General features: G+C 35.3%; 1 protein-coding gene across 4 annotated transcripts in view; it reads left to right on the top strand.

The window, feature by feature from the left end:
* Positions 1-13,696, top strand: part of Rps6kc1 (ribosomal protein S6 kinase C1) — a 205,860-nt gene that overhangs the window by 13,969 nt on the left and 178,195 nt on the right. For all 4 annotated transcript variants that reach the window (XM_021729167.3, XM_078022795.1, XM_005329411.5 and 1 more), the window contains exon 3: positions 2,121-2,241. In XM_021729167.3, the coding sequence (XP_021584842.2) occupies positions 2,121-2,241 (121 nt within the window). The remainder of the gene's footprint in view (positions 1-2,120; positions 2,242-13,696) is intronic.

A 13,696-nucleotide genomic window follows, 5' to 3' on the forward strand; every position in this document is an offset into this window, starting at 1 on the left:
AATACCTTGGCAGTGTAGTACTACTATAAGCTAAAACATTTTAAAAATATAAAATTAACTCTTTTTTCCTGGTGACAGAATTATGTTCACGTATCAGATTAGAAACCACAGAGAAGCAAAAACTATGATAGCTAAAATCACCTGTAGTTTCATTATCCTGAGACTTTTTTACTTTTTGAATGTTGGCTTGATTGTCAGTTTATTTCTCTTGTTCTGCCTGTTACTAGAACAACTGGTTCTTTGCTATGAGCATTTGTCTTGTTCACTTCCATTATAAAATACAATCTTTTTCTATCCTAGTAACCCTCTCAAAGCACAGCCAGGTTTCTTAAACAGTTTGTATTAGTTTCCTCTTCCTTTTTTCTGCCTGGTCCTTTGCTATTAGTGTGTCCTACTATTCTGTTAGACTGTTCATCTTGTTAGGAACACTGAGAACATCTGAGTGATTACCTCCAATATGCTCACAGCTTCTGAATTAATAGATTTTGTTCTTAAGCCCAAACCCATGTATCCTGTAGAACACCTCCAATGAGATGACTCCCATGCCCCTAATCCAGACATCTAGAACTGTTGTCCTTTCTTGCCTCAGTCCTGTTTCTTCCTTGCTTGTCACCTTAGGGAAGGATGCCTCCACTTACCCACACACAAAAGCCAAAAATCTAGGTCATCTTTGGCATCCTTCTTTCCTTCTAAGAACTTCACCCTCCGCCTTCCCTCTCCTCCTTTTTTTTTTTTTTTAATCTGATGACTGCTTCCCTTCAGGCAACTCTCTCAAAGGAGCCTTCTCAAATACCCAAGCTGGTTTAGGAGTCTCTCTGTAACACATGCCTTTAGCATTTATGAAGACATCTTGCCTTGTATTTATGGTGTGGCTTATTCTTCCCAACTAAACTGTAAACTCTTTGAAGGCAGGGACTGTGTTTCTCATCTATTTTTTGGGAATATGGTGCCTAGTGCTAAATAGGGCCATGAAAATGTTTGTTTGGTGACTGCTTTTGTTGAGTAGATATTAAGGTGAAGCAGCAGGAGGAAGCACTTTGTTTACATTAATTCATAGTAAAGCTGCCTACCCTCCTAGGATTATAGCTATATTAAATAAGGAATATAATAATTAAGGTAGAATTTTTGCTAGTAAGACAAAGTTGGGTAAAGAATTTTGTTCGAAACAGTAGGTTTTTTGGCAAGAATCTCTTAAATCATGTTGGTTGCCTGCCTAAACTGCTGTTTAGTCACTAGCATCACACACTGTTGTGAATGAAGACACTTAGAATTTGTTAGAAGAAAAGTGATTAGAAATGCAGACCCCAGTCAACTGTGTAACAGAATTTAAAACTCAACTGTGTAACAGAATTTAAAACTCAGTTTTTGTCCTATTTGTGGAGACTGAGGGGTGCCTTAGTGATTTCAAGGTTATCTGTCAGATACTTTCTTTTTGCAAAGTTTTCTCTTTTTTTTCCCTAATTTAATGAAAGTGATGCTAAATAATTCAAATTAATGAAAGTAGACTCATTTTTATGTTATCCAATCTTTAATGATTATTGTTTTATCTTTTGAAATACAGTAGTTTTATTGCTATTCTGATCAGTATTTACCTTGCCCCCTTTTTACTAGCTCAAATTGAGATTAATGAAAACAATTATGCAATAAAACAGTTAACTACTTGCTACCCAGGCATTTCTTTTGCAGTATTACTCAGTTTATTAATATGTTTAGGCAAAGGTTGAGTTTGTGTTTAAAAATTTACTTAGTTATGTTGTATTTAATAAACAAATTATTTTTGAGATAGAAAACATTTTGACATTTAACTCATTTCCAGGCCATTCCAGATATTAAATGCCATTTGATTCAACAAAGAAAGTTTATGCTATATCAATATTAAGGTTGAATATATTTTCAGTTTGAATAAAATAGTACTTGTTTAAAATAAATTTAAAGACCCAAAGAGACCAATGAGGAGAAATTGTTGCTTTATATTTTTAATTAATTTCAGACAGTTAACTCTGTTGATTAGAATAAATGTTTGCTTTGTATTATGAGTTTGAAAACTTTCAAGATTATTCATTGTTAAGGTACAGGAGTACAAATGCTATGAAAAACACACTTAATTTTTTTTTCTTTAGATAATCGTATGGAAGAGATATAGTGATTTTAAGAAACTGCACAAAGAACTATGGCAAATTCACAAAAACTTGTTCCGACATTCAGAATTGTTCCCTCCGTTTGCTAAAGGAAAAGTGTTTGGTAAGTGATTATTTTGAAACTGTAATTTGAAAAAATGGTTTTGTGTTGTGGCGAGTGCCTGTAATTCTAGATACTTGGTAGGTTGAGGCAGGAGGATGGCAAGTTAGAGCCCAGCCCGGGCAATTTAGGCTCTCTCTTAAAATCAGAAATTAAAAATAAGGATCTGGCTTCTGGGGGATGTAGCTCAGTTGTAGAGCACCCCTGGATTCAACCTCCACTATTGAACAAAAAACCAAAACAAAACAACAAAAAAAGCAACAGCTTAGGAGTGAGGGTTAGCTAAGTTTTGTGTGTGGATGCCCCTGACATATAACACTTTGAAGTCACAAACCCTTTTATTTATTAAGATAATTCATTTTGTTTATCAAGCACTTGAAGTTGCTCCTTTATGTTCTTTCTTTTTCCTTTTTTTTTTTGGTACTGGGGAATGAACTCAGGGGCACTCAGCCACTGAGTTACATCCCTAGCCCTTTTTTGTATTTTATTTAGAGACAGGGTCTTGCTGAGTTGCTTAGCACCTTACTTTTGTTGAGGCTGGACTCACATCCTCCTGCCTCAGCCTCCTGAGCTGCTGGGATTACAGGTGTGCGCCATTGCGCCTGGCTCCTTCATGTTCTTGATGTATTCTTGGTATGGTTTTGTTTATGCAGAATACATTTACTCTTCACTTGCATGAAATAATAACTCCAGTTTTAACCAAATGAGTAAAAAACATTTATGACCCCAAGAAAAGATATTATTTTTATAGTTCTGAAATTCTTTGATTTAAAAATAAAGCCTCTATATTTCCCTGAATATTTTTCTCTTCTCATAATATAAATTAATAGTTGAATAATTTGGGATGGTGCTCTGGGTATGTTATTGTCAAAATTGCTGAGATCAGTTAGGCAAAAAAATATATTTGATAGGATTTATTTATATATTTGATATAGAAAAGGTAGAAAGTATGGAAAACACATTACCCCACACAGAATGACAACAGTAAAAGCCACCAAAAACAGTCTCCGATTACATGAATAATAATTCGGGTCATGTCTTATCAATAATTTTTCCATGTAGTTTTTATGTGTATTAATTTTAAAAAAGATTACATTACACTTATCATTTTTAAAGTTGCCTTTTTTTAAAAAACATCAATTTATTGGGAATATGTTCCTATGTGAAAAAAGTCTTCTAGAACATGGTTTTAATGTATATATGGATTTATCATAGTTCCCTTTGGGTAGACCTTTGGGTTGGTTTTAATTAGTTAAAAGTATGGATTTTAGGATTAGTTGGATCTAAAATTGAATTCTATCTTTGCTACTTACTACATCTGTAGTCAAGGGACTGATCCTTTTTGAGCCTCTGCTTTCTGATCATTAAAATGGACATTATAATGTATGGATTAAATAAGTAATGTGTATGAAGTATTTAATGGTGGCTGGTACCTACTAAGGATCCAGTAGCTGGTGGTTACTTTGTCATTTTAATATTTTTACTGATTAATAAATATTTTCTCTCCTTGATTTAAATTCACGGTTATACTTTTTTTTGATCTCAGTCTCTTTTTTTGGCATCTGGCTTTTTGTTAGCCTCTGGTAATAGGGGGCACTAGAGAGAGGCTGGAAGGTTGAAAGAAGAAACGTGCCTTTGTTTTTTTTAACTTCCGGTCCTGTTTGCATGAACCCAGGAAACTTCTTCACCCTGACAGATGCTATTGTTTCAATAGCAGCAGCTGATTGCTCCTTGTAGTGTCCTTGCATCATCCCACTGCTTCCCTGAGTGGCATCCTCCCACTACCCCATACCCTTCTCAGGTGCCTTAGTGTCAGCTCCAAGGTAGGACCCTGCCTCTAAGCTTCTAACTTTAATTCTGTCTTCTTCCCTTTGTTTTACCAGAATCAGTGATAGTAGTTGTGGCAGCTTTTCATTTTTTAGGAAACAAGCAAAATGAAATTTAATAGGAAAAAATCTGAAGTACTATATTTAGATTAGGAAATCAGTTACACAAATAGTAGCCTGATGACCTGATGGTAGTTCAAATTAAATCCCTATAACTTGATATTTAATTGAAAAAGATTAGAATTAGTAGTTTAACAGGGTTGTTTGCTATTAAAACTTTTATAATTTAAAGCTTTATGTAATTAAAAAATTAAGTTGAAGTAAAACACATATAACATAAAATTTACCATTTTAATAATTAGTAAGGATATAGCTCATTGGCAATAAGTACTTTTTTTTTTTTTTTGGTGGTGGTGCTGGGGATTGAACACAGGGACTTGTGCATGTGAGGCAAGCACTCTACCAACTCAGCTATATCCCCAGGCACCCCCGCCACCCCCAGTAAGTACTTTTACATTGTTGTTTACTATGAACAGTGTCATTACTGTTGTTCATCTTCAAAAGTCTTTTCTTCTTGCAAAATTGAATCTCTATACCAATCAAATAATAACTCCCCATTTCCCTCAGCCCTAGCCCCTGGCAAATACTCTTCTGTTTTCTATCCCTGAATTTGACTACTCTAGGTACTTTGTGTAAGTGGAATCATAAAATATCTGACCTTTTGTGACTGCCTTATCCTTAGTGTAATGTCCTTTAGGTTTATTCATGTTGATTCAGGTGTCAGAATTTCTTTCTCTTTTAAGGCTGAATAATATTTCATTGTGTGTGTGTGTGTGTGTGTATTACATTTTGTTCATTCCCTCATCTGTTGATGGACACTTGGATTGCTTTTCCCTTTTGGCTGTTGTGAATAAACTGTCATGAATGTGGGTATACAGAGATATTTGTTCATGACTGTACTTTGAATTCTTTTGGGTATATGCATTCAGAAATCAAAGTGCTGGATTATATGGTAATTTTATTTTTAATTGTTTGAGGAATTGCCATACTGTTTTGCATAGTGGCTGTACCATTTTACATTTACCAGCTATGCACAGGGTTCCAGTTCTCCACGTTCTTGGCAACACTCATTACTTTCTGGTATATCTTGACTATTCCTCATCTGAAGTGCCAGGGACTAGAAGTGTTTCAGATTTCAGAGTTTTTCAGATTTTGAAGTTTTTACATAGACTTTAACAATTGAGTGTCCCTGCTCTGAAAATCTGAAATTTGCAGTGCTCTAAAATCCTGACATGCTAACAATGCCTCCCAAATTTAGATTTTAGAGGTTTTGGATTTCATACTTTCTGATTAGAAATGCTCAATCTGCAGGTGTTTTTTGCTACTACCTTTTGATAACTTAGCGTTCCCTTTTCCCTCATCAATTTTCAAACACTGAACTCACAATTTTTTATATTAAATTCTCTCTGTTAAAATAACTGGTGCGGTTTCTGTCCCTGACTGGACTTGACCAGTAGGTATTAAATATCATTTCTTAATTTTTTTTATAACACTATCGTAAATGTTCTCATGTGGATAAACATTTCATCATATTATTTTTTTCACAATCAATTTCTGCATAGTGAATTTTATTATTTTTCAAACTGAATAATTTTTCAGATTATAAAAGTGGTATATGCAAATAGCTCTGAAAAAATAAGCAAAACACTTTAAAAGTGAATACAATTTCAAAGTTAATATGATTTCCTTGATAGTATGATATTTTGGCATTTCATTCTAGACTCTGTGCAAAGTGTAGTTTTGTACATGTGAATGTGTATATGCTTCCTTCCCTTATACATGTAAACCTTAGAACAGAAATTTTGCAATGTTTGATTTTGTAACTTCTCTTTATATAATGGTATATTACAATTGTCTTTTATGGCCCTCCGAATGACCTATATTATAATTCTATATATATTAGATATATAGAATTCCAGTTTTTATATGTACTGTAATTTTGAACCAATCTTTTACTGTTATATTATTTTTAGTTTCTTTGCTGTAAGAAACAATGCTACAGTTATAAATTCTTGGGAGTAGAATTGCACAGTTAAGGAGTATGTATATTTTTGAGGCATATTGTCTTATTGTTTTCTAATAATTACAATATCAACATTCTTTTATATTGGAATTTCTTTAAAAATTAAAGTAATACAGACATATAGCTAAGAAAAATGAAAACTAAGACAAAACAAAGCTAGTATAGAAGAATGTACAATAAAAATGACAATGGTTTCTCACTTTTATTTCTAGGAATAACTGAATTTTATTCCTTCCTGTGTTTTGTTTTTGAAATGCTTATTTCCTTATCTATTTTGATAAGTTTATGCCATGTTTTCTTGATTTAACAGGTTTGGACATACACTTGACCTGCTATTCTGATGGATATTTAGCTTACTAATCTTGTTTTCTTGTATTAGTACATAACATAATATTATTAGTTTCTCTGTTGACTACTTTTCTATTTATTATTGCATAAGTAAGATTAACATCATTTATTTTTGTAAGAAGTCTCTAATAGCATTTTTCTCCTTCCTTTAATTTGTTCAGCCCCTTTTAACCACTTAACTTTTGAAATCTGTACACATATTCTAACATTTGTCAATTTGTTCAGTAATTATAATTAAGCTTAATATATAGGATGATTCTCAAAGCTGTAATTTAATAGGCATCATTTATAACATTTATATTATTAGGATTATGTATTATTCACTATAGTGTCAAGTAGTGTATTACACTTACATATTGTTTCCCAAGGTTTAGTTATGATAGCTACTGTGCGAATGTGAGAAAAATGTTTAAGTGAAGTTTTTTTTTTCCTTATACACATCATTTATCAAATCATGTTACATTTTAGTTTTCTTAAATATTTGGGTTATGCCTTTTGTGGTAGCCGCCATCCAAGATGATCACACATGATTCTTTTTCCTGGTATAAACGTCTTTGTATACTCCTATCCCAGATTGTATTGCGGTTGTCAGTGTGACCAATAGCAAAAATGATGGTATGTCATTTCTGAGATTTGGTTACAAAAGATCCTGGCTTCTCTCTTGAGGATGTTTCTCTCTGTACCTCTCTCCCATCTCTTTCTAATTTGAACTGATTGTAAGGACACTGGCAACCTATGAAGAGGTCAGCATGATGAGAAATAGGGACCTTGAGCCAATAGCCAGAAAGCATGAAACCTGCTGCAACATTGTGAATGAATTTAGGAGCTTGTTCTCCAGTTCTGGTGGAGCTTTGAGCTGACTATAGTCTTGGGTGACAGATAATAGCAAACTCATGCGTGTCCCTGAGCTTTTGTATTCCTAACATCTTAAAGGCTATGTGAGATAGTACATGTTTGTGATTGCTGGCTACTACATTTTGGGGTAATTTTCAATAACTTCTTAATAGATTTTATTTTCTGGAAGTAGAGTGCTGTCTTAATGAAAACCACAGAAGTGGAGAGTGGTTTTGGAAGGAGCTTGAGGACAGTGTTATCGAGTGCCTGGAGGGCCTGGAAGAAGGGATTGATAGTAGTCACATGGTCCTTGGTAAAACTTCAGGTGAGGATTTGCAGTAAAGTTAGGTAAATATTACTAGAAACTAGAGGAAGGGAGGATCTTTCTTATATAGTTGCAGAAAGTTTAGCAACACTGTTACCACAGTTCTGTGGAAAGTAGAAAATATACCAATTGAACTAGTAATCTAGCTCAGGAGATTTTCAGCCAGTTTTGAAAGTATGATGTGATTGCTTCGTTTTTTTTTTTTTTACATAATTTTTTTAGTTCTAGTTGGACACAATATCTTTATTTTATTTGTATGTGGTGCCAGGGATGGAACCCAGTGCTTTATGCATGCTAGGCAAGCGCTCTACCACTGATCCACAACCCCGGCCCAGTAATTGCTTCTTGCTGCTGCTAATAGTAAAATGTGAAAGAATAGAGAATGATTAAAGGAATGTTATTAAACAAAAAAACATCCAGGACTTTTCTTCTTCTTCTTCTTCTTCTTCTTTTTTTTTTTTTATGGTACAGGGGATTGAACCCAGGGGTACTTTACTACTGAGCTGCATCCCCAGCCTTTTCAATATTTTTTATGAGACAATATCTTAATAAGTTGTCCAGGCTGACCTTGAACTTGAGATCCTCTTGCTTCAGCCCTTAAAGTAGCTAGGGTTACAGGTGTGTGCCTCTGTGCTTTAATGTGGGACTTGTTTTGAAAATGTTTTTTTTCCAGATAACAAACAGTACTTAAAAGAAGAAATGACTTGAGCAAAGATCAAATCTAGGACACTGCCAGGCAAACATTGTCTAAAGAAAAATCCCCAGTGTGAATTAAAGTCTTTTTTAAGATTTCAGAAAGTTTGAGTCAAACAGCATGCTCTCTAAAGAAATTAAGATGTGCCTTATAGAGCCTTTCAAAAAATAAGGTGTCGTGAAAGGTAAGCCTCGACTGGAAGCCACAGTTACAGAAAAGTTCTACTGAGGCAAGCTCAGCAGAAGCCAAAGTTAGAGAAGGAGAAGGCTTAACTTGAGGAGATTTGTGGGTGTGACTTTGTCAAATTGAGTGGACTCCCAAAAGAGTCACATTAGACCTACAATATTCTTTTTATTTAAGTTTTTTTTTTTAGTTGTAGACAGACACAATATCTTTATTTTATTTATTTGTTTTTATGTGGTGCTGAGGATCAAACTCAGTGCCCTCATACATGCAAGGCAAACACTTTACCAACTGAGCTACAACCCCAACCCCGACCCACGAAATTCTTAAACTATATAGTAGAAACATTGCTAGCATGGACTGATAAGAAGTAGTGCAGAATGATAAGAGATTTATCACAAAAAATCTACTATCTAAAAGTAGGTTTAAAACAACCATCACCACCACCACAACACCACCCCCCCCCCAAAGCAACAACTACAGAGCTTCAGACCCTACTATCTTTCATTGAAAAGGAGGTCTTACTCAGAAGGGGGTAATCAGTAGTTCAGGAGCAGAGCCAAGCCCTTGGGGAATTATTCCCAGGCTGTGAGACTTAATCATAGAACTTCTAACATTTGCCCTAATGGATTGTAGAATTACTGTGGAACAGTTGACTCCTTTGTGTCTCCTGCTTCTCCCTTTTTTGTATAGAAATGTCTATATCAGTTATCTTGTGCCCATTCCACTATTGTGCATTGAGTGTGTAGAGAGGGAAGGTAGTTTGTCTCACAGGTTGGGAAGAATTGTACTTAGAGAGCTTGCTTTAGGATCTTTATTTGATGAACCTTATTCATACCTGGATCTGATTGAAATGATGAGATTCTGGACTTTGAACTGCTGCTGTAATGGGATGAGGCTTTTGGAGACTTTAGGAGGAGCTGAGTGCATCTTGTATGTGGGAGGGATGTGAATCATTGGGTGCTAAAATGTGGTCTTTGGTGTCTAGCTTCTAAGATGGTTCCCAGTGGTCCCTGTCTCCTGATGTTCATGTCCTTACCTTTTTCCATTCCACATTGAACTAGGATTAGTCTATATGACTAGCATATGCCAGAAGAGATGGTATGGCACTTTCAAGGCTCTTGGTTACAGAAAAAGACTGTAACTTCTCTTGGGTACAACCTTTTTCCCTTCCCCACCTTTCTCTGTCATCAAGTGTTTTGGGAGAGGCCAGTTGCCATGTTGTGAGACCACTCAGGCAGCCTGTGGAGGTGAGAATGTTTCAGACTTACAGAAAATTGGAAGAATAAAAATAGTACAAGAAAACCTGTATTCCTTTAGAACCAGGTTCCTCTATTGAGATTTCATTCCATTTGCTGAGTATTCTCTTTCTCTGTCTATATACATATATGAAACATATGTATATCAGTTTTTTTCCTGAGCCATCTGAGAATAAACTTCAAATTTCATGGCCCTTTATTCCTAAGCACTTCAGTGTGAATTTCTTAAACATAATATTCTTTAATAACATGAGACTTTAGTGACTGATTTGAACAAATTTAACATTGATAAAAATATTTTGATCTAATCTACCATCTGTCTCCCAATTTTGTTCATTGACTAAAAATGTCTTTTTTAAATAGGATTCATTATAGGGTTGGTTTTCATTTAGTTGTTTCTCTTTAGTTTCCTTTAACCTGGAACATTTGTATAGCCTTTTTGTTTGTTTTTTATTACATTGGCATGTTTGGAGAGTACAATCTCCCCCTACCCTCTTCTTCACCATTTTTTAAGAGAGTGGTCTTCATTTTACGTTCTCTGAGTTTCCTCATGTCCAGTTGTAGGTTTTGAATTATTGCTGTCTGTATACTACTTAGGTTCCTTTGTAGACTATCACATATGAAGGTGAATGATCTCTGTCTGCCCCTCATTAGTGATATGAATTTGTGTCACTGGGTCAAATTATTGCCTGACTGTTCCACTGTGTATTAGTTTCTGTCACTGCCAGAAACCAGATTATTACAAACTTGGCTGCTGTGGTTTAGATCTAGAAAGTTGCCCCAAAGCACCTATGTAAAAGACATGGTCCCCAGTGCAGCATTGTCTAGGGTGGAGCTTTTGGGAAGTAATTGGATCATGAGGATTTTAACATCATTGGTAGATTAATCCATTTAATGGATTAATAATTTGAATGGATTGTCTGGAGGAAGCAGAAACTATAGGCAGATGATTGGAAGTGATTGGAAGAAGTAGATCACTGGAACCATGCCTGCTGGGGACTACATCTTGTTCCTGGCCCCTTTCTTTCTCTGCTTTCTAACTGCCATGAACTGAGCAGCTGTCCTCTGCTACACCTTTCTGCCATGTTTGGCTTCACTCCAGGCCTAGAACAATGGAACTAGCCAACCGTGGGCTGACACCCCTGAAACTGTAAGCCAAATCTTCCCTCCTTTAAGTTATGTTAAGTCATTTGATCACAGCAAACAACCATGAAAAACAAGTTAATATAGGCTTAAAACATCAGAAATTTGTTTTCATATACTATTCTGGAGGCCAGAAGTTAGAAATGGGTTTCATTAGGCTGAAATGAAGTTGTCAATAGGGCCATGTTCCTTTCAGAAGCTGAAAGGAATAATCTGTTCTTTGCTTTCAAATTTTGGTGGCTGCCCACTTTTCCTTGGCTTATGGCTATAGCATATTAATTTTCAAGACCTCATCTTCAAACCTTGCTCTGCTATCTTCATATTGCCTTTTCTAAGGATTCTCTTTCTGCCTCTCATTTGGACACTTGTGTTGGTATTTAATACCTGTTCTGTAATCCAGGATGATCTCCCCATTTCAAGATCCTTAATCACATCTGCAAAGACCCTTCCTTTTTCCAAATAAGATAATATTTATCGCTTCCAGGGATTTGGACCTGATACTTGTGGGGAGGCATTTTTCAGGCTTTCCCACATTGTGTGTGTATATATGTGTGTACGTTTCTTTTCCTTTCTTGCAGCCGCTAATGAGTAACTTTTGGGGAGAAGCTTTTAAAGTCAGGAAAATATCTTACTCTTCTGCAAAATTACCCCTGAGAATTTGCAGGTTACAAACTAATGATTCTCCAATTGCCACATCTCCTTCAAATTTGTCATTATCTTTCTTTCTCCTTTTATCTGGTAGCTTTTATCTAGGTAGCTTGAATCTTTATATTTCTACATCTCTGCATCTGTGTATCTGTATCTGAATGTTTATGTATTTTATCTTTGTATCTGTCCACCTCTCCCTTATTGATTTGGATGTATATGCTCCTTTTTCCCCTAGAAGTTTAGAATTCATTAATATGCTTAATTATTTTGATGTTCAAATTGTCCTCTTTCAACGCCTTTTAAATCTGGCTTATATGTCCTTGTAACTTGCTCCTATCATGTTTTTCTTTCCTTTTTTATTTTAGTACTTTCTATTTTTAGGCATAACAAGATGTTTAATGTTCATCTTGAATTTATTCTGCTCTGCTCTTAGAATCTGCCATTTCTTTAAGGAGTCGGATTGCTCTTTGTGGGGATTGGTATCAGAGACTGTGTTACTTATTAATTTATTGCATTTTAGCTCCAAATCTGTCCTTCACTGCCTTCTGGGACCTGCTTTTCCATTTGTCATAGGTGTTGGTGGGACACTATGGGAAGTGGGGTTCTGATGTACTTCTGTCCCATTTGCTATGTGCTGCCAGTGATGAGTGTGGAATACTTAGTGGCACTCATATACCAAATTTTCTTGTTGATTGCTGACAGTTGCTTCCTGACTCCCAGCTTGGGCCTTTTGGTACCACAGCGATTTTCTGCTTGCCAGACCCAACTTGTGATTCCTTGCCCATCAACTTTAGCCCTTAAAGGATGGAGGCTGTTTGAATCATCATGTCTCTAGGGACAGTTTTTTAAATGTTTATTGAATTAAACGTGTCATACAATTTTCAGATAATTAGTAGTTGGGATAAAATTTATCAAAGAAAATACTATTACCATTTTTAAATTTTTAGATTTTTATTTGTTCTTTTTAGTTATACAAGACAGTAGAGTATATTTTGAAGTATTTAACATGGAGTACATCTTACTCTAATTAGGATCCCAGTTTTGGAGTTGTACATGATGTGGAGATTCACTGTGGTGTATTTATTGAGATGTGTACTTAGGAAAGTTAGTTTTTTTTTTTTAAAGAGAGAGTAAGAGAGAGAGAATTTTTAAAAATTTTTTTTTTAGTTATTGGCGGACACAACATTTTTGTTTATATGTGGTGCTGAGGATCGAACCTGGGCCGCATGCATGCCAGGCGAGCGCGCTACGGCTTGAGCCACATCCCCAGCCCGGGAAAGTTATTTTTGATGGAGCCTTTAATTCATTCTCTTCCTCTTTTAGGCATTAGGGGTTTATGATTCTGTTGTATGTTGTTAACCTTTGATTGCTTGCTTTTGGCCTTTGAACTCAGACTTCATAGTGTTTCGTATTTTTATTGCCTTCTGTTCATGGAGTTAACTATGCTTTACTTTTTTCTTGACACTATTTAAAATTATAGTTACACTTTTCCATCACAACTACTATCTGTTCTACTACTATTGTTGTGCTGCTACTGTGCCCAGCAAGCATGGCTGCATGCCAAAAATATGTTACTAATAGTGTTTTCTTTGATAAATTTTATCCCAACTACTAATTATCTGAAAATTGTATGACACATTTAATTCAATAAACATTTAAAAAATTGTCCCTAGAGACATGATGATTCAAACAGCCTCTGTCCTTTAAGAAACTTATAGTTTCTCCTTGAATATGTGAGCACCACGATCCAGAATTGGGGTGGGGGGAATGCTTCAGGATGTGGTATGCGTGAGGCATTGGGTTTGATTCTCAGCACCACATTAAAAAAATAAAGATATTGTGTCCACTTAAAACTAAAAAAAAATAATTTTTTAAAAAGGGTACCAAACTCCTAAAAACTTGACAGTAGGGCCTAAGGTATAGCTCAGTGGTAGAGCATGTGTTTAGCAAACACAGGGCCCTGAGTTTAGATTTTCTGAAAGGCCTTCAGGGGACAACCTATTTTGTGGACCATATTTTGAGAATGCCCACATACATATATGTATATACAGACAGACACTCCTTGTATGTACATTTACATGTACACATATGCATGGGTATTTCATTAGTATAATA

Source organism: Ictidomys tridecemlineatus, chromosome 10 (assembly GCF_052094955.1).
Source record: "Ictidomys tridecemlineatus isolate mIctTri1 chromosome 10, mIctTri1.hap1, whole genome shotgun sequence".
NCBI classification, from domain to species: domain Eukaryota; kingdom Metazoa; phylum Chordata; class Mammalia; order Rodentia; family Sciuridae; genus Ictidomys; species Ictidomys tridecemlineatus.